This window comes from Vulpes lagopus, chromosome 4 (assembly GCF_018345385.1).
Source record: "Vulpes lagopus strain Blue_001 chromosome 4, ASM1834538v1, whole genome shotgun sequence".
Lineage (NCBI taxonomy): Eukaryota > Metazoa > Chordata > Mammalia > Carnivora > Canidae > Vulpes > Vulpes lagopus.
Genome location: NC_054827.1, coordinates 130,185,541 through 130,208,316, shown reverse-complemented (window position 1 = coordinate 130,208,316; position 22,776 = coordinate 130,185,541). Strand labels below are relative to the sequence as shown.

Genomic DNA, 22,776 nt, shown 5'->3' with positions numbered 1-22,776 from the left:
GTGGCATCAGGGTATGTGAGGATGGGCAGGGAGTGGCCAGAGCTCCTGCCATGACTGTCATCCCCGACCCCCCAGTGCCCCACAGTCACTGAAGGGTGGAATCCTACAGTAGAAATGGGGGGGGGAGGGTGTTGGGGGAGTGCTGGGAGGGGCCCAGCCCATGGCGCTTGCTTCCTAAACAGTTGCTAAAAGAAAGAAAGAAAGCAAGAAAGGAACGGTTCATAGAGGCGGTCCCTTAGACCAACAGACCAGCTGCTGTGACCCAGGGGCGCCAATGGAATGTCTGTGGCATTGCCAGGCTCTTTTGTGGGTGACTAGTCAGTGGGGGAGCTTCTCTCGTAGGGACCGACCAGGCTCAGACAGCCCCTGCTGTGACTGCTGCAGAGTCACGGTGCTCCAGAGGCGCCTTGGAGCTGAACTTTCAGCTGTAATTGGTATTGATGTATTTTCAATTATGACTGAAGGGCGTGGATTCAGAATTTAGTTAGCGGGCCTCCAAATGAAACTTGGGAACACAGTCCTTGTGAAAAATCATTTTAGCTTATCGGTAGTTGGCAAACATTTATACAGCAGTGGTTGTTCTGGCTGTGCCTTTGGCTGCATACTAAACTCAACAGCAAGCTGTGTCCACTGATTGAATGAAAAAAAAATAATGATTTTGTGTTACAGGGAACTTTTTACAATATGCCAGAGGGACCTACTGGAGTCTCTTTAATCTTGAACAATGGTTGTTTCTTGCAGAGGCAAATTATGCAAATCGGTACTTAGTGTTTCATAATCAATCAGGTCTTTGTTGGAAGTGTTGTGAGTGCCAGCAGAACAGAATTCCTATCACGGGGCGGGGGTGGAGGGGGGGCTTGCAAGTCAGACCACTGCTGTGACCAGCAAAGGACACTTGTGACCGCTTTGAACTCTCCCTACAGTTAAAAGGCAGTCATCCTTTGAGAAGAATTCCACCATTTTGTACCAGGGTTTTGTTTTACAGTTTATCTTGCTCTGGGTAATTTACAAAACACCCGGGAAGGAGCCACTCACAGGACTGTTCTGTGGGTGACACACGTAAACAAAGCTGTGCCTGCCGCCTGGGGTGGCAGATGGCAGCCGTGCTTCTGGAGCTCCCTTTGCGTCCAACCTGCCTCAAGTGCAGGACTTTCAAGTCTTCTTGGACTCTTCCAAGTGCATGTGTATATTTTCAAACAATGTCGTTTCAGCTTCGCTCTGCGAAGAATAATTAATCTTTAATAATCCTTTGATTCTAGATCAAAAAACAAAGAACTAGAGAAATCTTAAAAGCCCTTGGGGGAAGAAAGGATGATGTGTTTCAGAGTTCCTGTTATTACTACAGCTGCGGTGCTCGTGTTGCCATCTAGTGGACAATGTGAAGTATGAGCTAACTGGAATTTTACCCTGCTCTTAGGTTTTGAAAGGGAGAATCAATACAGTTCAGAAACTGAATCATTATTGAGGAACGGCTTTGGGCTGGGCTAATGCCTGAGCAGCTTACATCAGATAGACGTGAAAATGTTTCACAAGATGGTAAGGTCTCCAAAAGAGATCTGCTTGCAGGAGGCCAAGCCTTAACCAGGCCTGGAAGTGGCAGAGAAGACTTTCAGGATGTGTCTCACTTGAGCAGAGGAGTTGAGGCAGAAGACTGAGATTGAGTGGGGGGGTGGGGGTCGGCTTCGAATCTGGAGATGTCCACAGGGAGAGGGACCCCAGGCCTCAGGCTTAAATTGGGCCTGCTTTGTCGATAATGAGGAGTCCGTGTATACTTTTAGTCGGGAAGTTGGTAGGGAGATTTGCTTTTTAGTTTAAAAATATTTTTGATTGCAAAGGTTATAACATACTAATTGTAGAAAAATGTTGAAGTATAAAAAGATGTTAAGAAAGCGAAATCTCCAAATCTCACCAGCCAGACAACCATCAGTATTTTGATGAGCAATCTGTTAGGTTCCTGTCTGTGTGTATACAGCTTTAGGTGCTGTTTCCCATCTTTTCTGTAAATGGATCAGGCAGCGTGTGCTTCAGGCAAGCTTGTTTCCCTCCCCATCACCCCCCAACAGTATGCTTGTGGGAAAACAAGCCATGTCAGCAGCTCATACTCACCCAGAGTACCTCACATGATCTTATAGGTGTGCAGGTTGGGATGTTTTTGGTTTTGTTTGGTCCCTCCTAATAAAACCTTTATGTGTAAGGACAGGTGACGTGAACATCTTTTTTTCCCCTGTCAAATGCATCTGATTTAGAAACCACACTGCTTTTATGGTAGATGAGTTTGGAGAATTTCAGTGTCTTGATGAGTTGGGTAATTAGTCTTATTTAAATGTAGCCACTTAAAAGTGAACTCAATTTATGTTCACTTGATCTTAGCCAAAAGGCCAAGAAGCAATTGTACTCAATTTATGTTAAAAAAAAAAAAAAAAAGGAGTGAAGGAATCAGATGAATATCTGTAGTTTAGAATGCCGTTCAAATCACTTCCTCAAGAAGCCAGATCCTGACTGATCCTGGAGTATGGCCGTTAGCTCTGTGCTGTCCCATAGCTGTAGTCCGTGCCTTTAACCCAAATAACTCAGTTCGGCATTGGGAATTTTTTATTTCAAAATGTCCCATCTACACTCATGGTAAAAGCAAATCTCACAGACCTGCCATGCTCAGATGGGCTGGCAGGGTCATCTGTGTGGGTGGATTTGCAGAGACTACAAGCACACCACAGGCTCTTGGTTTGGGAGTCACAATCTCCCATTTCTTTTAAACCATTTAACGTGGAAGGTATACCTCCATATCTTCTCATTTGCGAGTTGGGATTATAATGGAACCTATCCTATAGGGTTGCTAGAAGTAAATGAGATAATGGGTGTATGGCATTTACATTGGTGGCTGCCACATAGTATGCACTCAATAAAAGCTGGCAGTTAGCTCATGCTACTACTGTTTTTTAGAAATAATGTTTACCACCCTCTCTTTGTAGTGAAGCCCAGGGAGATTAAACAACTTGCTCAGAATTTCAGTTGGCAAAGGTTAAGAGTTTAGGGGAGTTTATAAAAGCACCTCTTTCTTCTCAGCCCAATTTTGGAACCACCTGAAAGAGAAATATAGGAGTCAGAACATGAAAAAGCCACATGGGAAACCTGGCTTTAGATTTATAGCCAAATACAGGGTAGCTTGGGTCAGAATATATCCTGTCTGTTGCCTGGCTGATGTGAACAGAGGAGAGAGCAAGGTGGAGCTGGACATGCTCATTCCTTACGATTCTCCAAATCATAAACCAGTTAACTTGCTCCTCCTCTCTCTGAGGCCAGGAATATTGGTCCCGCTGCAGTTCCTGCACTTGAACCCTGAGGAGTGGGGAATCAGAGTCTCCTTCAGCAGTGGGTGGTAAAGCAGAGGTCAGAACCCAAGAATCTCTGCCAACTCCCTGGATTTCTTACCCACCTCTTTTTTACCCAGCCCTGCACAGTCTTTTGCCCAGAGTCTGTTCCTTTGCCCATACCCTGCCTGAGCTGAAGATGGCTGTAGGAGAACTCAGATGTGGGGAAGGCAAGCACTCTGGGAGGTTGTCTTCGTTGTTCATTTAAGCCATGTTTTTGAGATAATTTGATGATTTGATAATCAGAATGAACTGAGCACCATTGTACTGCTGGTCTTCCTGACCAGCCTGTCTCCTTGCTCATGTTTGTGGGCCTTCTCCTCCACATCTGGGTAGCTTTGCCGGCACCAAGCCTGCCATGCTGCGAAACACAAGGCACGGCAGTTGGCCTGGGAGGAGACAACGTGAGCCAGTGGAAACATTCTCTTTAGATAGATGAATATTCTCCTACTTTAGCATATAGATGACTTTTAAAATGAATACTATGTGTGGAAACCTTTCTTGCAGATCTTCCTGTATCCACTGTAGTCAAAAACATTTTTTTTTAAAGATTTTATTTATTTATTTGACAGAGAGAGCAAGCAGGGGGAGCAGCAGAGGGAGAGGGAGAGGCAGGCTCTCTGCTGAGCAGGGAGCCCAATGCTGGGCTCCATCCCAGGACTCCAGGATCATGACCTGAGCCAAAGGCATACGTTCAACCAACTGAGCCACTCAGGTGCCCCCCAAAACACTTCTAAAATCAATATTGTACACAAATACTCTCACATAAAACCCAGCTTATATTGTGAAGAAAAACCTCAAACTTCATTAAGCTAAATATTTGTAGTCTTACTAGTCTTTTGACAGCATAATACAGGATAAGTAACTTCACTTTTGAGTCACACAGACCTGTGATCAGTTCCAGTTCTGCCTCTTGCTTTGCCAGGTAGGATATAAGAATAAAGGATGAGCTTGACATTGCTCACTAGGACAGATGCTTCTCTTGGTTCCCAGTCATTCCCTTAATGGATATTATACTGGATGACCACAGTTGTGACCTGCCCACAATCTGTGCTTCAGCTTGGAGGTCGAGACCTCAGGCCTGATCCTTAGAATGCCTGGGCTCCATCCAGACTTCACTCCATGTGTCCCTAAACACATTATTTTTCTTGTCTCTGACTCCATTTTCTTACCCATAGGATAAGGCGTGATGGTGTTACCTATGATCATGCCTGGGAGAATTAGGTGAGCTCTGGGAATACTGCCTGGCACACCATCTCCTCTCAGTGAAGATTTTGTGGTTTTTGCTTTTTTGAAGGGGCATCAAACCTGGTAAATGGAACTTTAAGCAAAGATTGCAAGTACTTAGAAATAAAGTAGGTAGAGATTTTGCAATTTAGTTTTTGGTTCAAGTATGGATCATTACTAGTTTGAGAGCAGAAAATCTATACTTCCAAGTGACAAAGCATTTGGGGAAGAAAGTGCTAGGTGGGAGATTTTTAAAAATAGTGTTTTTATTAAGGGATATTTCAAATATACACTAAAGTAGACGGAATGGTATAAGGAACCCCCATGTACACACATGCTACATTTCCCAACTCATGACCCATCCTTCTTCATCTGATACTCCTTCTCTGCCATATTGTTCTGAAGCAAATCCCAGGTATCATATTTGACTTGTAAATTTTTCAGGATATATCTCTAAAAGGTAAGAATTTTAAAAACAAAAATGTAAAAGTAATCATAATGCATACTATTATCACATCTAAGCAAAAATTCATTGTAGTTTCTTATTAAGTATTAAGTGGAGTCGTTTTTTTTCTAACTGGTGAAATAACAGTACATAGTAGGCATTAGAGAACTTGAGTGAAAATAGAAAACACCAGCTTGTCCATTAGTTGAATGGTTCCGAGGGAGCCCGTGCAGGTTCAGTGTAGTCAGGGATTCCAGCCCTAGCTCTGTCGGCAATACCACCTCTCAAGAAAAATAACCTGTTTCAACAGGGTTGTTGTCAGAATTAAACAAAATGACCCGCTAAAAGTGACTGGTACAGTGCAGATATTAAATAAATCTTGCCTTCCTTTCTTCTTTTCTCTTTTAGCTACAGTTCAATCCTTATTTTAAACTATAGTTTAGGTTGGAAATGAAGGACACATTTTGTAGAGTAAGTACAGCAGTGTAATAAAACCACAGCTCACAGCCATAAAGACTCTCCCATGGTGAGCTGACCGTCAGTCAGATGGACAATGACCAGCTGTGTGAGAGCAGGTCATCCCTCGTGAAGTGTGTTAGATCGCACATCTTCAGTAGATTTCACCTTCTGAACACACGCCACTGACTTTCCAGGAAAATTATTTGCGCAGCTAGTGTGATCCTCTTCCTTTGTTCACAGTTGTTGATGTTTAATTTTGTGATACCTTTGATACCTTTTTGATCCAACTCGCATGTCAGGAGTTATCAGATCTTGAAGCCGTTTCTGTTCTATTCTCAACCCCCACAAACTTTATTTTCCCCTCCTTTCCTCATCCAACATTTATTCACTACCGGAGATACAAAAACAAATAGGGCATAGATCTTGACCTCAAGGAACTCAACTGACATCTACAGATAAATGCTTCTAATGTTCTATGGAAAGTGCTGATGAGTATCTAGAAAATACTAAGGAAGATGTTAGGGAAGGCTTCGTGGAGGAGGTGACATTTAAGTGGAACCTGGAAGGATGAACAAGCTTCTTCTGGTGGCATGGGGTTGAAATAAAGCTGTTCCAGGCAGAGGAAGAGCAATCAGGAAGGCACAGAGCTATGAAAATTATGGGTCCCTCATCTACTCGAGGCTGTGATGTGTCCCACAACATGGTTCGGCCCCTAGAAAACTCCCTGTTTTTAGCCCTTGCATTTTGTCATCCACTTGGTCCCACAGAGACTTTTCCAATGACCTCTTGCTTCTTCGCAGGACCTCTCCCTAACCTCCTCCCGCGTCATTCAGTGATACCAAAAAGAAATTGACACTAGTTGTAGATCTTTATGGGGCAATAAATCTTTCATTTTTCTCTGATTCCTTGTCAGACTTGACATTCCAGTGAATGGCCTTTCTCCTTTTAAGAGTAAGAGGCATTCTCTTTGGATTACACACATACAGGTGGTTCTTTTCAAGTTAGCACTGTGTGTGGAAGCATTCAAAATTTAAAGCATACAAATACTCAGCCTCTAAAACTTTGAAAACTTATGGGCCATATCAGAATTGTATGAAATATAATATACTATCTTCAGCAGTTTATTCAAAAAATAGGACCAAGCACAACAGTAAACAGATCAGTTTGGCCAAGAATCTTTACAAAGATGATGGTGGTAGTCATGTGATTAAATTGCCAAATTGTTCATTATGAAGATAGCCCTATCATATAATGCTATTTGGGGCTTAAGGGTATCTATTTAGATAAATCAAAGACCTATTGAAATTTTTTTTCTTATTGATTTGTTGTGACTTTTTTGTGTGTATTTTAGGAGTCTAATAGAATTTCAAGGCTGCCGAATACCTACAGAAATTTTAATGCTCATGTATTTCTTTTCATTTATACACTTGAAATATTTTGTTCATTATACTCATGTTAAGTATTGAGTTATTAACTCATGTTAAGTATTGAGTTAAGTATTGAGTTACTTAATACTAAGTAATTACTTAGTATCTCTTAATTTATCAAGAATTCCATTTAATACTGAACAAGCTTTAGTTTGTTTTAATAAACTCATTTCATAGAAATTTGCCATCACAGAACACAAGAAATTGGGATCATATTTATTATACTTTAAGAGAAACCTCTTCTAATTATGGTTTTTTTTTTTTTTAGAAATAGACTCTTTTTTTTTTTTAATTTTTTTTTTTTTTTATTTTTATTTATGATAGTCACAGAGAGAGAGAGAGAGGCAGAGACACAGGCGGAGGGAGAAACAGGCTCCATGCACCGGGAGCCTGATGTGGGATTCGATCCCGGGTCTCCAGGATCGCGCCCTAGGCCAAAGGCAGGCGCCAAACCGCTGCGCCACCCAGGGATCCCCTAATTATGTTTTTTGAGATGTCTGTGGGGCCTTCTTGCTCCTGGAACTCATCCCCTTGCACCATTCCATCCTGGTAGATTATAGCTAGCTAAAGGTGGGGGTAGAGGGCAATGAGGGATCCAGCCTATGTGTTAGATTCCTTTGGACTTGTTAAAAACTTTTTGTGGAAAGCTTTATGACTCCTAACAAAAAGCCTGTTAACCTACTTTGAATGTTTATGTCTCCCTACTACCCCCGCCCCCGCCCCGAATGCATATGTTGAAGCCCTACATCCCAGTGTGATAGTGGTAGGAGGTGAGGCCTGTGGGAGGTGATTAGGTTGTGAATGAGATTAGCGCCCTTGTAAGAAGAGACATGGGAGAGGTGACACCTCTCCACCTTGTGGGATTGCAGCAAGAAGGCAGCTATTTGCAGACCAGGAAGAGGGCTCTCAACCACATCCCAGGAAATCTCCTGGCCCTTGATCTAGGACTTTCCAGTCTCCAGAACTGTGATACTGTATTGTCCTGTAAGCCACCCAGCCTGTGGGATTTTGTTAACAGCAGCTTAAACTGAGACAAGGTGTATGAGTTTCTTCTTGCTGCTGTAACAAATTACCATAAGCCCAGTGGCTTAAAACAACAAAAATTTATTATCTTATGATTTTGTAGACAGAGGTCTTTCTTCCTAGGCTGAAATCCAGGTGTTGGCTGGACTGTGTTCTTTTCTGGGGAGACTGTAGAAAAGAATCTATTTCCTTCCCTTTCCTAATTTTTAGCAGCTGACCACGTTCCTTGGCTCTTCCCCTCTATCTTCAAAGCAGGCAGCATTAGATTGAGTCCTTCTCCCATTTCATGACACTCCCTCTGTCGCCTGCCTCCCTCTTCCATGTTTAAGGATGCTTGTGAAATTACAGGGCCTGCAGACCTGGAAAATTCAGGATAATCTCCCTTAAAATTTTATGATCAACCGACAAGCAACTGTAATTCCATCTGCTACATTAATTCTCCTTTAGTCTGTCACATAATACATCCACAGGTTCCAGGGATTACACCTTGGACGTCTTTGGGGGAGAGAGTGGCATTACACTGCCTACAACAGTAAATGTAATCCTTTGGGGGTTATTTGGTACCCATTGTTTATTCAACATACAATGAAAGTTTTTGAGGCTCTGCTTTGCTCTAGAATCTGTGCCTGACGAATTGTGGGTAAGAGAAACAGCCTCTCACCTTCCAGGAGCTGGCCGTCTGGTATAGGGAAATCTGTCTAAAGCTAGTCATTGGGGGCAGCCCTGATGGCCAGCTGTTTGGTGCCTCCTTCAGCCTGGGGTATGATCCTGGAGACCCGGGATCAAGTCCCGTGTCAGGCTCCCTGCATGGAGCCTGCTTCTCTCTCTGCCTGTGTCTCTGCCTCTCTTTCTCTGTGTCTGTCATGAACAAATAAAATCTTAAAAAAATAAATAAATAAAGCTAGTCATTGTGGTCCCCTGAGGAAGGGTTGCTGAAATAGGTACATGTGCCACATTCTGTAGGTGATGAGGTCTGGCTGTGCCTGGGGATGCAGAGTTGGGAGGAAAAGAGCATCTTGAAAGAGGAGACGTTTGCGAAGGAGGGAGGTGGGTCTCCAGGGAAGGGGAGAGCCATCTGGGTGTGTGTGTAGGGGAGCCCTGGGACCTGGAGCCTGGTGGGGAGTGTGGCCACATGGGATCTTTAGAGCCAGACTGTGAAGGGCCTTGAGGGCTTTATGGGAGTTGGACTTGACCCCATTGTTTAGGCCTGGAGATGACTGCTGACAGAGCTACTTCCTTTGGCTGCAGCGTATTTTAAATCCAGAATCCACCACTGCCAAACGTACTAAAGCCATCCACTTGACTCCTGTGTACTGTTTACCTGGCCCCTTGTCAGTACGGCTTGGGGAAGAAGATAGAAACACTGAAAGTTTAAAACAGGAGAATAACAAATCAAATCTTATATGTGGTACAGTAAACACCTTGTTTGTACTCCCTTAAATATTTTCCTCACTGTCTTAGAAATCAGATTGTATGATGCAGTTTAAGTGGAAAATAGGAATAAGGGTGTGAGGAAGGCAGCTATGTTGTCCAGGAAAACATGCTGAATTTGAACTCGGACTGTCCTGAGTTTACCGTTAAGCTCTGCCACGTGCTCTGTGTGTCTCAGTTTGGATGAATCACTTAGCTTCTGTGAGGTTCACTTTCCCAAACTGGTTAACATTGGAGAGCAGTGCTGCCCGTGCTCACAACAGGGCCCTGGGGGAGAGAACGAGGTTGTGTGAGTGAGTGTACCTCACGGGGCCAGGGATGTCAGGCAGACTCTAAACCCTTGTTTGTTACCTGGTAAATAAGTGAATTTAAGGCCATACTTCATTTTTAGTTTGATTCCTGCTCTTCAGATGCCTGAAGGTACTTTTCTGAACCATATTTATTATTTATCTAGAATTTGTGGAAAATTTAACGGAACCCTTATTGACTTATCTCCAGACAAACGCTGAATGTTTCCCTTGTGATAAATACTGTCTTTGTACTTAGACATAGACTGGTTCCACAGATACTTAGTGACCACCCCTGGATCCTATGTTGTGCTTAGAACTTTGGGGAAGCAGCCCCGCCTGTGCCCACATGGTTCATCGTCCCACTGACAGAAAAGCCAGAAGACGTGGCCATGTGTAATTTAGTGCCATGTGAGTGGTATACAAGTGATTTCAAGTTGAGAGCAAAGTGAAACTTAGCCTGACCTGGCCTTGACAGAAAAACTTTCATGGAAAAGATGAAAGTTCAGAGGACCCTTCGAGGCTGGGGTTATATATGTTTGGAATAAGTACAAAGAACATTAGGCAGAAGCTAGTGTAAGCAGTGGTCAAAGGACAGAGCTGGCCACTGGTTTAATCAATCATTCTTTCCTTCTGGAAACACTTTTGTCTTTGTCAACCATGGTTGTAGTTTTATTCCTACCTCTTTTTATTTTATTTTACTAATTTTTTTTAAAGATTTTATTTCTTTATTCATGATAGTCACACAGAGAGAGACAGAGACGCAGAGACACAGGCAGAGGGAGAAGCAGGCTCCATGCAGGAGCCTGACATGGGATTCGATCCCAGGTCTCCAGGATTGTGCCCCGGGCCAAAGGCAGGCGCCAAACCGCTGCGCCACCCAGGGATCATCCCTTATTTTACTAATTTTGTAATCCCTGTCTCCACATGTAGTACCTGACACATGGGAGGTGCTACTGAGTGGGGTTTTATTATACTAGATACCAGCGGTCACAAATACAGTCCTTTGTACCTTTGTGTTTGTTCATCTGTGGAAGTTGGCCATTGGGAAGATGGAGGTTTGCTGTGTAGGGATCTGTCATTGCCCCTGAAGCTTTTAACTGCTGCTCTGTGGAACCCTGTCTATAAACTTGACATCTTCAGCCTTAGAATCCATCCTCAGAACACTCTCAAGGAGGAATATCTATCTATAAAATTTTAGTTATGACACTTAAAAGGAAAGGAATTTGTCTTTACTGAGCACATGCTATATAGTTACTAGACATGCATTATCTCATATAATCTTGAAGTTCCATAGAGATCATCTCTTCCTAACGTCTTAGATCCTATCACAACACTTATGGGAAGAAGGAACTGTCAATGAGAGACCAAAGCCCAGGAATTTGGGAGTTAACCAACTAGTTAATGATGACAGATGACCCTTGAACAATATGGGTTTGAATTGCATGGGTCTACATACACGTGGATTTTATTATGTTAAATGCAGTACAGTCCTGTAAATGGATTTTGTCTTCCTTATGATTTTCTTAGTAACATTTTTTTTCTCTAGCTTGCTTTATTACAAGAATACAGTATATAATACATATACAAAATACGTGTTAACTGCTTAGGTTATTGGTAAGGCTTCCAGTCAATAGGGTACTAATAAAGTTTTTGGGGAGTCAAAAGTTATATAAGGAATTTTCTACTGGTAGGGGGAGTTGGTGCCCATCACTCCCACATTGTTGAAGGCTCAACTATATATGAGAAGCCCAAACCAAAGTTGCCCAGTTTGTAGCTTCAAAATTTGTCTACAACCTGTATTCTATCCTCTATTAATTTAAACTTTATTGCAGGTAAGTGTAACATGCCTATCTATATAAATTATTTGCTTTCTTTTAATTCTAGATTTCGCACATTGGCAAACTGAGAGATTTTCTTCTGGAGCACAGGAAAGATTATATTAATGCTTATAGGTAAGTGCATACTTTTTACCATGGCTTTGGTAACTGAGTTCTTTCCCATACCTATATTCCTTTTGAGCCTTTTGTCCTTACTTTTTACTTGCCCACCCAGAGTTGTAGAGGGGAGGGTCAGTTTAGTGTTGGTTTCTGCAGAGCAGAAAGGAGCTCATGTATCCTGGGTAGGCTCTGCTATCCTGCACACCCTTGAGGTCACGATATCCCCACAGCATAATCTAATATGCTGATGCCCCCCACGTTTGTATCTCTACATGTACTGTATACGTTGTGAAACACATAGACGTGAATAAGACACAGTTTCTCAGTATGTGCTTATTGAACAAGTGATAGGATGATGCAGGTCATATAAATGTGCATGACAAGAACTCTTAATCTAGAGAGAGTTTGGTTTGGATGCTTTTTCAAAAGACAGAAAGCATTTTGATGGAGACTTCTAGAATAGTAGGAGTCCTACGGTAGACGGGCTGCACCATCACCAGGTGCAAATGAAGGTCCAGGAAGCCCAGGCGACAAGAGATTTCCCTATAATGCTCCTGCATCTGTTGAGAGCTGGAGTCTTATTCTGGAAACTATTCTAGAAGGGTACTGTGTGAATTAATGAGAAGGTTGGGTGGGATATATGAAATGTCATCATAGGCAACTTTATACTTCTAAGTGTATTTCATTTGTATAATTTTGGAATGTAGTAAAATTATTACTCTTAGTGCATACTGCCAAGATGACCTTATTTTTAAGTTCTCAGTTAAAATAATAGCTCAACACTAGATGGCAGTGTAAATTTCATTTCCAGAGGTGTGTATGTATCAAGGACTAATTTTATGGTTCATGAAAATGGAAGCTATAGTCATTTTGGAAAACTTAAACAAAATTGGCATAAACCTCTCTGTCCAGTTCCTTCCTTGAGTAACTGACAACTTAGGTTACACCAGTGGTTGTAGAGGCCTTTCCTGGAAATCCATGGTTAACTTCCCTTTGCCTTGAAAAGGCATCCAACAAGGCAAGTGTGTTAAAGGTCGGTTTGATTCAAGCCACCCCACTCCCTCCTTAGCCACTTGTGAGCCTGAGAAAGTCCTTAATCTGTAAAACCGATGTCTTCTCCAAACCAGGGGTTTAACAATGTCCCCCTTGGCTGCCTGTTTCTGTACAGCCTGTGAACTAAGAATAGTTTTTACATTTTGAAATGGATGGGGGAAAAGGGTAAGATTTTACTACATTTGAAAATTACATGAAATTCACATTTGAGTGTCCATAAATAAATTTTATTGGAATACCACCAAACCCTTTCATTGACATATTATCTCTGGCTGCTTTTGTACTACAGCAGCAGAATTAAATGATTGTGACAGACTACATGGCCTGCAAAGTCTAATGTATTTACTATTTGGCCCTTTTCAAAAAAAGCTTATAGAGTTCTGCTCTAAACAGAAGGGTTGATAATCCCTCACCAGCTAGTTGAGAGATTCACATAAGACAGTGAATTTCCATGCATTTGTAAGATTATTTTATAAGGGTGCTGTTCTGTAACTTTGCAGTAGTTTTAAACTTTTGATTATAATAGTGATATGGGCGCGGGCGCCGCCCCCGCCCCCGCCGCCGCCGCCGCCGAAAAAAAAAAAAAATAGTGATATGAAGGCATTTACTTCTCGGCTCCCATACACTGTGTGTCTGTGTTCCCAGACCACTCTGAGTTCTCTTCCTGATGTTACCCAGTATAGCTGGCTGCTGGCCCAGGGCTTCCTCTTTCCCAGGTACCTGCAGCAGACATTCAGACTGACATTTGGGGTCTCCGAGGACTGGTGCTGCTCTACCATTTAACTGGTCATGTGTCTTTTTGAGCATCAGATAGAGCTTTAGCTCCTGAGGCTTTCTTAGTCTTGACAGCTCTATTACCTTGTTATGGAAACTCAGTGTCCTATTCTTTAAAGCTATTCATTGCCAACTCATGCATTCTGAGTTCCACTCCTGCCCCTGTTAATGGTCCCTTTGACAGAGCGTGAGCTTGCGGGGGGCAGTCACACCTAAGTTCAGCCCTACTTCTGCCAGGTATTAGTCATGTCAGTGTCTAGAGCTCACTTCACATCTCATGCTTGTTTTCTTTTTTATACAATGTGGATGATGCCCTTATGAGGATTAGATGAGATGTGTTCAAGTTCCTAACACAGAGAAGTCCCTTGCTATGAAGAGTAACTGGACTGGAACCCCATGTGATCTGTGATGAAGTTATAGGGGTGGGCAGTTAAAAACTCACCTCTCCTTCCTGCCAGAGAGAGGTGGGAGGGAGGTGGGGGAGAAAGAGAGAGAGAACGAGAGAGAGAAAGAGAGAAAGAGAGAGTGAGAGAGATGGGATGATGCATGGTTAAGTCAACATGATGGAGATGAACGAGTTATCAGCTTGCTCACTGATAAAATCTAGGGTGGCAGAGCTTAGGTCTGAGAGTGAGCCACCTTATTGAAAGCTCCTGAATTAGACAGACTCGCTCAGCCATTATACCCACTGAATGGTTGCAGTCCCTGGAGCATGGAGAGCCAGGGGCAGGCCCGTATACAGCGTATGAGAGAGAAGAAGATCCCAGGGCTTCTGCTTTCTGTAAGCAAGCAGATTCCAGAGAGGAGAGAGAGAGCAAATAGCCATGGCTGGGTGCATGTGCATGTCCATGTCTGTGCCTGGTTCCTCTGCCAGCTTCCTGATCGTAAAAGGCACCCTTCTCCCATGGGAGGGGGCTGGGGCAGACACTTAGGGTGACACTAGGGAAGCTGATTGACACAGAAACACCCTAAGTGACTTGCATTCTCTCTGGATGGAGGATGGCTGCCCTTACTGGCCCTCATCAAGTCCCCCCAATCCCTTCCTAGACGGTGGTGGACAGTCTGCAGCCTGCCTTTACACCACCCCTGCCCCCAGTGTGCTATGCTGGCCATGGCCAGAACATTTTGGGTGGAATATGAACGTGGAATTGAAAGAAAAATTGCCTTCAGACTCATAAAGCTTTGTTAGTTTGACATAATTAGGAAGCTGTAATTTTTTCCATAATGTAGAGCTCAGACTTTATTGACCCATTTCATTTTTTTTTTTTTTTTTTTTAGTAATGACATTTTACTAGAGCAGAACAGCATGCAATGGAGGTAGCCTCTGGCTGGATGTCTTGAATGATTTTAATTAAAAATAATGTCTCCACTTCTGGTAGATGTACCTTTTCTGCAATGTCTTGGCAACAAAACAATACTACTTGGGAGGAAAACTTCTTTGGTTTCTGTTTTTACTAATAGAATAACTATACTGTCAATTTCCAGCTTAAAAGGTTAATGTATAATGTTCCTAAAGGAACATCACCTTTTAATTGAGTGATCAGTTTTATCAAATTAACCTTTAGACCTTTTCAGTTTCACTGAGCTGAGTTTCCATTAAATCAAAATCTAGAGTAGGAGGATGTTAATCTAATGTTCTTGGAATTGGTCATTTGTAGGTCCATTCTGCCCACAGGGTGTATGTTCACTCGGAAGTGAGTACCCTTCTTGTTGATGTGTCCCTGACCCCTCTGGCCTCCCTTTCTGATGAGACTGGTTCTATGAGGAAGAAGTACAAGGCTGGAGCCCCCGCTCCTCCCTGCTCTCCCTCCCATGCTCTGATGGGAGGAGGGATGGAGCACACACCTTTTGGAGGGCACATTCTGTTAGCATTACCAGCATTACCATGTTAGGCCAAACTAGTTCAGCAAACAATATGCTGGGGAGTGTTGGGATAGCAAACCACTTGTCTCCCTTCCAAGTTCTCCTGAGGGTGGGGCCATCTATTTCTGAGAACCCCAGGGGCTTCCTTCTGTCCTTCCCAGCTCTCCCCCAGAAAATGAGCAGCTGGGTTTGGGGAGTGGGGAGGTGCCAGGGAGAAGAGGGGACCTACCTGGTAGCTGGGATGGAGAACTCACAGCTAACTCCTCCCTTTCTCTTGGGAGGGGCCTGCCATCAGGATGGATGCAGTGGCTTTTCCAGGGAAGGCTCTGGAAGAGCTTTGCAAGGGTGCCTACAGGTCTGGGGAGTGGGCTGAAATTGAGGGGGGAGGGGCCTCCTAAGGAGCATAGTTGCAGCCATGTATCAAGCCTGCTCTGCAGTCAGCCTCATGGATTGAGTCAGACTATTCAAAAAGTATTTGATTATGATGTACTGATTTATCAGCCTTGCAGATCCTAAGCATTGCTCTTGATGGGGACACAGCAGTGAACAGACAAAAGTCCTTGCCTTTGTGGAACTTACATTTTTGTGGGGGAAGACAGACAAAGAAAAAGTAAACTATGTGGAATGTTAGAGTTAGGTAAGGGCGAGGAGGAGGGGAAAGTGGCTAGAACATGTCAGAAAAGAGTTCTATAAAGGTAGGTTAGGGAAGGCCTCCTTAAGAAGGGGACACTTGGTAATCACCTAAAGGAAGTAAGGGATCAGTTTATGTAGATATCTGGGGGAAGAACAGTCCAGAAGAGGGCAGCCAGCAAGTATAAAGATCCTGATGTAGAAGCATGTCTAGAATATCACAGGAGCAGGCAAGACGACAGAGGGATTGGGGTGTAAGTGATGATGAGCTCAGAGAGACAGCAGGAGCCAGATCTTGTAGGTCATCTTAAAGATCTTGTCAATTTTGCAAGAACCTTGGCTTTTATTACTAGGTAGGTCTTGTAGAGAGGAGGAAGAGTGATAGGACATGACTGAGTCTGTGACAGGGTCAGTACAGCTGGTATGTTAGGATAGGCTGCAGCAGCAGACACTCTGGGAAGCTATCGTTAAGTCCAGGTGAGGGATGTCAGTGCCATGACCAGAGACGTAACAGTGAGGAAATATTCTGAAGGTAGAGCCAAAGAGATTTGTTAATGGATTAGACGGGAGCTGGGAGAGAAAAGCAGGGAAGGGGAGGATGTGAGGTGTGAGGCCTGAGCAGCTGGGAGGAATGGGAGTGCTGTCCTCATGGATGGAGAGGCCTGTAGCAGGTGCAGGTTTGAGGAGAGCAGGCCCAGGGCTCAGTGTGGGGGTGTATTCCTCAAGGTGAGTCTGACGTCTGGCTGGAAGTGTTGGGTAGACAGTTGGATATTCAGGTCTCAAATTCCAGGAGAGGTTCAGGCTGAGATAGAAGTTTGAGACTTATAAGCATAAAGCTGGTATTTGTGCTGCTGAAGCTAGGAGACCAGACTACCTCACCCAGCGAGCAGTGTTGACAGCAGAAATTCAGGGACCAAGCTATTAACTGACCATCTTTAAGTGTTCAGGGGGCTAAGAGGTGTCAACAAAAAGCCTGAACACGAGCAGTGAATGAAGTTGGAGGAAATCAGGAGAGTGGAGTCATTGAGGGCAGAGGAGGAACACAAGGCCAGGAGTGGAAGCCATCCACTCCCTCTAGTGTGTTTAGAGTGACTGGGTAAGGGCTCAGCCAATGTGGGGGCCCCGGATGTCCCTGGGAGTGAGGATGGTGGTGGAGTGAGGAGAGTGAAGCCTGTTTGGATTGGGTCAGGAAAATGGAGAGTGGGATGCAAACTTGACAAGAGTCTTACCCAAATGAAGGGAGAGATTAGCAGTAGCTGGTAGGAGACATGGAGTTGAGAGGTTTGATTTTGTTTTGAGTTGAGAGAAATGACACCATGTTTGTTGGGAAAGATCCAGTAGACAGGGAAAAAAATGCTATTAGTAACGAGTACAAGCAGTGCTCACTATGTGCCGGCACTCTGGGCACCGCGTACATACCGCCCTCCTTTAAAGGTGGATGGCACAGGGGAGGGAAGTAGCATTGCGGAGCCGACCTGGGCCAGGGGGATAGCAGAGCCAGGAGGTGGGCATTTAGCCGTGGGCAGCAGAGAGAAGGCAATGTCCACAGGCCCAGAGGAAGATGAGAGAGAGACTGGGGCTGTGCTCAGAGAGCAGGAAATGGTAACTACTCACCCTGAAGATGGAGCATAAGGAGCTGGCAGTTTGAAGAGCACAGAAAAGACCAGGAACAGCCAGCCAGAAGCGTGAAAGGGCATGTGTGGCCGGGACATGCAGCACACTCGCCAAATGCCATTGGGGACCACCTGAGTTGAGTCTTATGATCAAGCCTATATTTTGATCTCTGTCAGTCCGATCCCTGCTTGTTCCTGAAGTCAGCTAAACAGTGAGTGGTTGACTGGTGGTCCTCCATGCCCATGGCCTCTGGCTTTGACTCCACACAGTTCTGCTCTTGTGACTTCCCCCTCCTGGCCTCCCTCCTGGAACCAGACTTTGCCGAGTGGCCCTCTGGAGATTGGGATTAAAGTGGTCAGATCAAGTCAACAAAGATCCATGCAAGCAAGTCTTTTCTGAGGGCCCATCATGTGAAAGCAGTCAGTACGTGGGGTTGGTAGATGGCACTGGTGTCTCACTCTCTGTTGGGCTGTACCACGTGTCACAGGGACTCCCCTTTTTCCTTAGTAGATCATAGAATTTAGAGAGCCAGCCTTTGTTACTTAAAATTTCATTTCTCCAGATTTTATCACCAAATGGTTTGAAAAGTCCATTTGCCCTGGTTTCTTTTTTCAGAATGAAGTGTCAGTCATGGAACATTTGGTCTCCAGAGCATTACTTCTCTCCTTCTAAACTGCATTGTAAGGATAAGTGTTAATAGTGGTTTCTTTCAAGTGTTAATAGTGGTTTCTTTCTTTCATATTTCCAGTTCATTTTCTCTTTTTTACGTGTCCCTTGTTTCTATCGATGACTGCTGGTGTCTCCAGGATCTGATGATGCTGTGCCGTTTCTGAAAGTTTTATGTCTCAGATCCATCCCTTCTTTCCAGTCCCAGCTGACCACCACCCAGGCTCTGCCCTTGCTCCTTTCTTAAACTTCAGTCTAACAGAAATGCAACAGCCCCAACCCTTTACACAGCAGTTGGGAGACAGTTGCCTCGTTTTGGTACCCCATTGCCTGATCTTTCCCCTCTACTCCATCTAATGAGATTCTGCCATATTCATCTTCATCAGGCTCAGCCCTTCTGTAAGCTACAGAATGAAATTCCTTCAATGAGCTCCAGAGGCCCACCATTGCTGTCTGTCCTGTGCTCCGGCCAGGTAGAACCACGGACTGTTCTCCAGATAGGCTTCTCTCTCCTGATTCCAACCTGTTACTTACTAAGAGTGTCTACTCTTGTTTCCCCATGGCCTTATCCTGCCTTTCAAGATTTGGTTCATAGATCACCTTCCTCTCCATTAACTAGGGGGAAAAATCATTCTCTCTTTTTCTGTACTCTGTTTCCTTTTTGACATGAGAGATCCTCTGGGTGGTGGTTTAAGAGCATAGACTCCAAAGACTGGATGCTTTGGTTTGAATTACAACTCTGCTAATTACTAGCTGTATGACCTTGGCAAGTTACTTAACCTCTTTGTACCTCAGTTGCTTCATATATAAAATGAGAATTGTAATAGCACCCACGTTGTAGAGTTGTGAGAATTAAATGGGTAAATGTCTGTGAAGCACTTAGCACAATGGGAAGTGTTAATGCACAGAAGGCTTTATTAACATTTAGCCTTTGTGGTGTAAAAGAATCTATATAAGCCTGTGAATGATCTCTATTGTGATGCAGTTTATTGAGAACAGGGTCTGTATTTGTTTGTATCTGTAGCCCAGACATTAACAGGATAATTCCGTGCTATTGGGCTTATACTATGGACAGGTACTCTACTTGCCCCTACGTAATATTTATAGCAAAAATAAGATTGTAGCCTTTAACTTCTGTCCATATCTTTTCAGTAACTTTTGAAACAGAGTACAAAATCATTTACACTGGGGCACCTGGGTGGCTCAGTCGGTTCAGTGTCCAACTCTTGATTTCAGCCTGGGTAGGTTATGATCTCAGGGTCATGAGATTGAGCCCTGTGTCAGGCTCTGCACTCAACGAACAGTGAGTCAGCTTGAGAGTCTCTCTCTCTTTAAAATAGATAAATAACTCTTAAAGAAAAATCATTTATACTATCCCTTCTCTTCTGTATCCTCAGGAAGCATCTAACTGCATATTAAAGTAATAACAGTGTCAATGGCATTTTGCAAATTTGAACTTGCCCCTTTATACTGGTCAATCAAATAACTAAAAAAAAAAAAAAAAAAAAAAAATCCTTTGTATTTCTTAACCAGTGAATAAACTTACTACCCAGTCTTTTCCTCTTTTCTCACTGAAGTAAATTGACTAATCTAGACCTATACCTAACTTGGTCTCCTTTAATTGAATAATATTTTGGTAAATTGAGGTCTGTAATAAAATTACCCCTCTGTACCTCATAAAGGAAATAAAATTAAAGTTTGATGAATTTCTACATGCATGTCCTGTGAGGATATATTTTTTTGGAATTTATTTGCCAGATAGGTAATCTTTTCCAAACAGTAATAAATTTGTTATTGTGATACTTAATTTTAAGGGGCTATGTCACCAGCAAGCCTTCATTACTTTTGATGACTGTATTTCAAGTGCCCATTATATAGCTGGTGCTGTTTTTAAATTATTGCAGAAAAATAAGAGTTTGAACTCTCTTTCCAGTTGCTCCATTTCCTCCTCTGTCATGTCCTAAGCTTCATGTGTCATCTCTGACCTGACACCTGAACATCTGTCCTTCCACACCTCTGCCCTCCATGCTCTGGACCCGGGGCCCTCATTTCCCTTCTTAGCCAGCCAGTCCTCGTTACCTAGTACATCTTCCCCGGATCTGCTGCTGAGCCTCCTCCTCACTGACTTGGCCTCAGCCCAGAGTTTCTTCCCTTAGCTGAGACTGAGACCACCCAGCTCCTGCTTTCCTCTGCCCCGAGGCCAGCCACCACAGGAGACCCCACGCAAAATGCAGACTCCTCTGCTTAACATCCTCCAGTGGCTATACCAGCAGTCCCCAGCTTCTGTACCTCAAGGGCGCCTCTCCAATTGACAGTGCAATATTTGTGCGATCATTGTATTTTTGGGAAACCTATTGAGATTGGAGAAATAGCTGTTACAGTTACAGATTCAGTACAATTTTAAATACATGTATATTTATCACAATAGCATTTACATTCCCTTGAAAAATAGAGTAGACATATGCTAGACATTCAGTGTGGAGACACTGACTGTGTGCTGGTGGTATGCTCCCCCTTGCAGTGATTTGAAGCCCTGAGAGCACCACAGTGTGGATGCTCAGTGTGCAGGGACCACCTGGTGCATTCCTATTTTCCCCTTCATGCTCAGGATTATCCTCGTATGGACCAAAAATTGTGTGGTCATTCCAACAGTGACCTGCAGGTTGGACATTTGTGGAAGGTCTTTTCCCACTGTCCTCTGTGGGGAATGTCTCCCTCAGTGCCTGCCTGGCACCTCCCCTGCATGAACTGACCTCTCTCCCCATGGGTCCCCCTGTCCACCTGCAGACCAACACTGTCCAAAGCAGTTCCTTGTGCTTCTTGTTTCTGTATCAGTTTCCCCTGTGGTTTGGTACCCGCCCTCTGTGGGGATTAGAAATAAGTCTTGTTCCAACTTTGGAATCCCAACCCCTACTGCAGTGCCTGATGTATGGGGGTTCTGTATTAAAAAAATTGAACAAATGGATGAATTGCAAGGATTAAATAAGTGAATGAAATACATGTAAGGCATTAAGAGTCATGTCTGGTGCAAGCTAGATGCTCAGCTAATGTTAGCCCACCTACTATGTGCTGGACACCACTTTATGTTTTGGGAAAACAGAAAGGAAAGAGGATAAAATCCCTGCTTTCATGAAGCTTATGTGCTCCTGGGAGACAGACATCAATATTTCAGGGAGTGGTAAGTGCTGTAAGGAATATGAAGCAGAGTGAGGAACAGATGGTAGTAGAGTAGCAGTATGTTGGAGTGTCCCAGTCCTTGTATCACACACCAGAGTGAAGGTGACTTTGGATCTCAGAGGCAGTGCTGTAACATCCGGCACAGGCACTTAAGAATCAGTGACAGTGGCAGTGCTGGGGGCGAGCGCAGGGGGTACTCAGGGAAGCTGGCTGTGATCAGAGATCTGAATGAGGAGGAAGCATGTAGACATCTCTTGGAAGAGCATCTGCTAGAAGATGTTCCAGGCTGTGGCAGGGTCAGGAGTATGTTTGGCTAATCGTGGGTAGCAAAGCAGCCAGTGTTGTTAGAATGCCAAGCAGGAGGGTGCATGTCAGGAAGTAGGTCATATGTCAGGTTGGGGCAATCCCGACTTTGTAGTTGGTTTGTTTTTGTTTGTTTTTTTTTAAGATTTTATTTATTTATTCATGAGAGACACACAGAGGCAGACACAGGCAGAGGGAGAAGCAGACACCCTGTGGGGAGCCTATTGCCAGGACTCTGTCCCAAGGGCCCCGGATCACGACCTGAGCCAAAGGCAGGCACTCAACCACCGAGGCACCCAGGCACCCCAGGACTTTGTATTTTATTCTCAGTGAGGGTGAGTAGCTGGCAGGGCTAGTATATATGGGAATGGAATGAGTTGAGTCTGTACATTATTAGAGGTCCCTTTTAACTTGATATTTTGTGATTCTAAATTTCGGTTATAATGTCCAGAGTGTTTAATTATACTCGGCCAGCATCCCTGTTAATAGTAATGTTGGCACATGTGCCCAGCTTGTAGGATGATAAGCAAGGCATTCTAACTGTCGTATCTTGAGCTTCAGAATGGTGCGTTAGTGTGGGTGAGCACCCTCACTAGCTCAGTAACATTAAAGTTTTCTAACTTAACATCAGGAGAAATGAAATGTTTCTAAAAGCTCTTTTATTGTGAGTCTTGAAGACCGCTTGTCAACATGGAAAAAATGAGCCTGAAACAGTTTCTCACATATATCTCAAGAGCCTCCAGATAGAATCTCCCATGATTCTGCGTGTGGCACCCAGAGCATCTTTCTAATATTAATCCAGGTCTGTCATTGGGTGACGCTAAGAGCCTTCAGTAGCTGCCTTGTTGTTCTCAAAGTCAAGGGCCACATTCCCACTTAGGCCTGTATGCCCCGGTGCCTAACCCCACTCCCTGCTCACCTCACTGCTGCTGGACTGGCTGCTGCAGGTTAGTCTGCACAGAAAGCTTCTTCTGCCTCATGGCCTTCATATCCGTTGGTTCTGCTATTTAGAATTTTCTCCCACCTCTTAACCTGCCCAGTTCCTCTTCATCCAGTCTCAGCGTAAATGTCATGTCGATAGCAAAGCTT

At 43.9% G+C, this 22,776-nt stretch overlaps 1 protein-coding gene across 4 annotated transcripts in view; it reads left to right on the top strand.

The window, feature by feature from the left end:
• Positions 1 to 22,776, top strand: part of STX18 (syntaxin 18) — a 125,809-nt gene that overhangs the window by 66,900 nt on the left and 36,133 nt on the right. For all 4 annotated transcript variants that reach the window (XM_041753171.1, XM_041753174.1, XM_041753172.1 and 1 more), the window contains one exon: positions 11,555 to 11,622. In XM_041753171.1, coding sequence (XP_041609105.1) covers positions 11,555 to 11,622 — 68 coding nt within the window. The remainder of the gene's footprint in view (positions 1 to 11,554; positions 11,623 to 22,776) is intronic.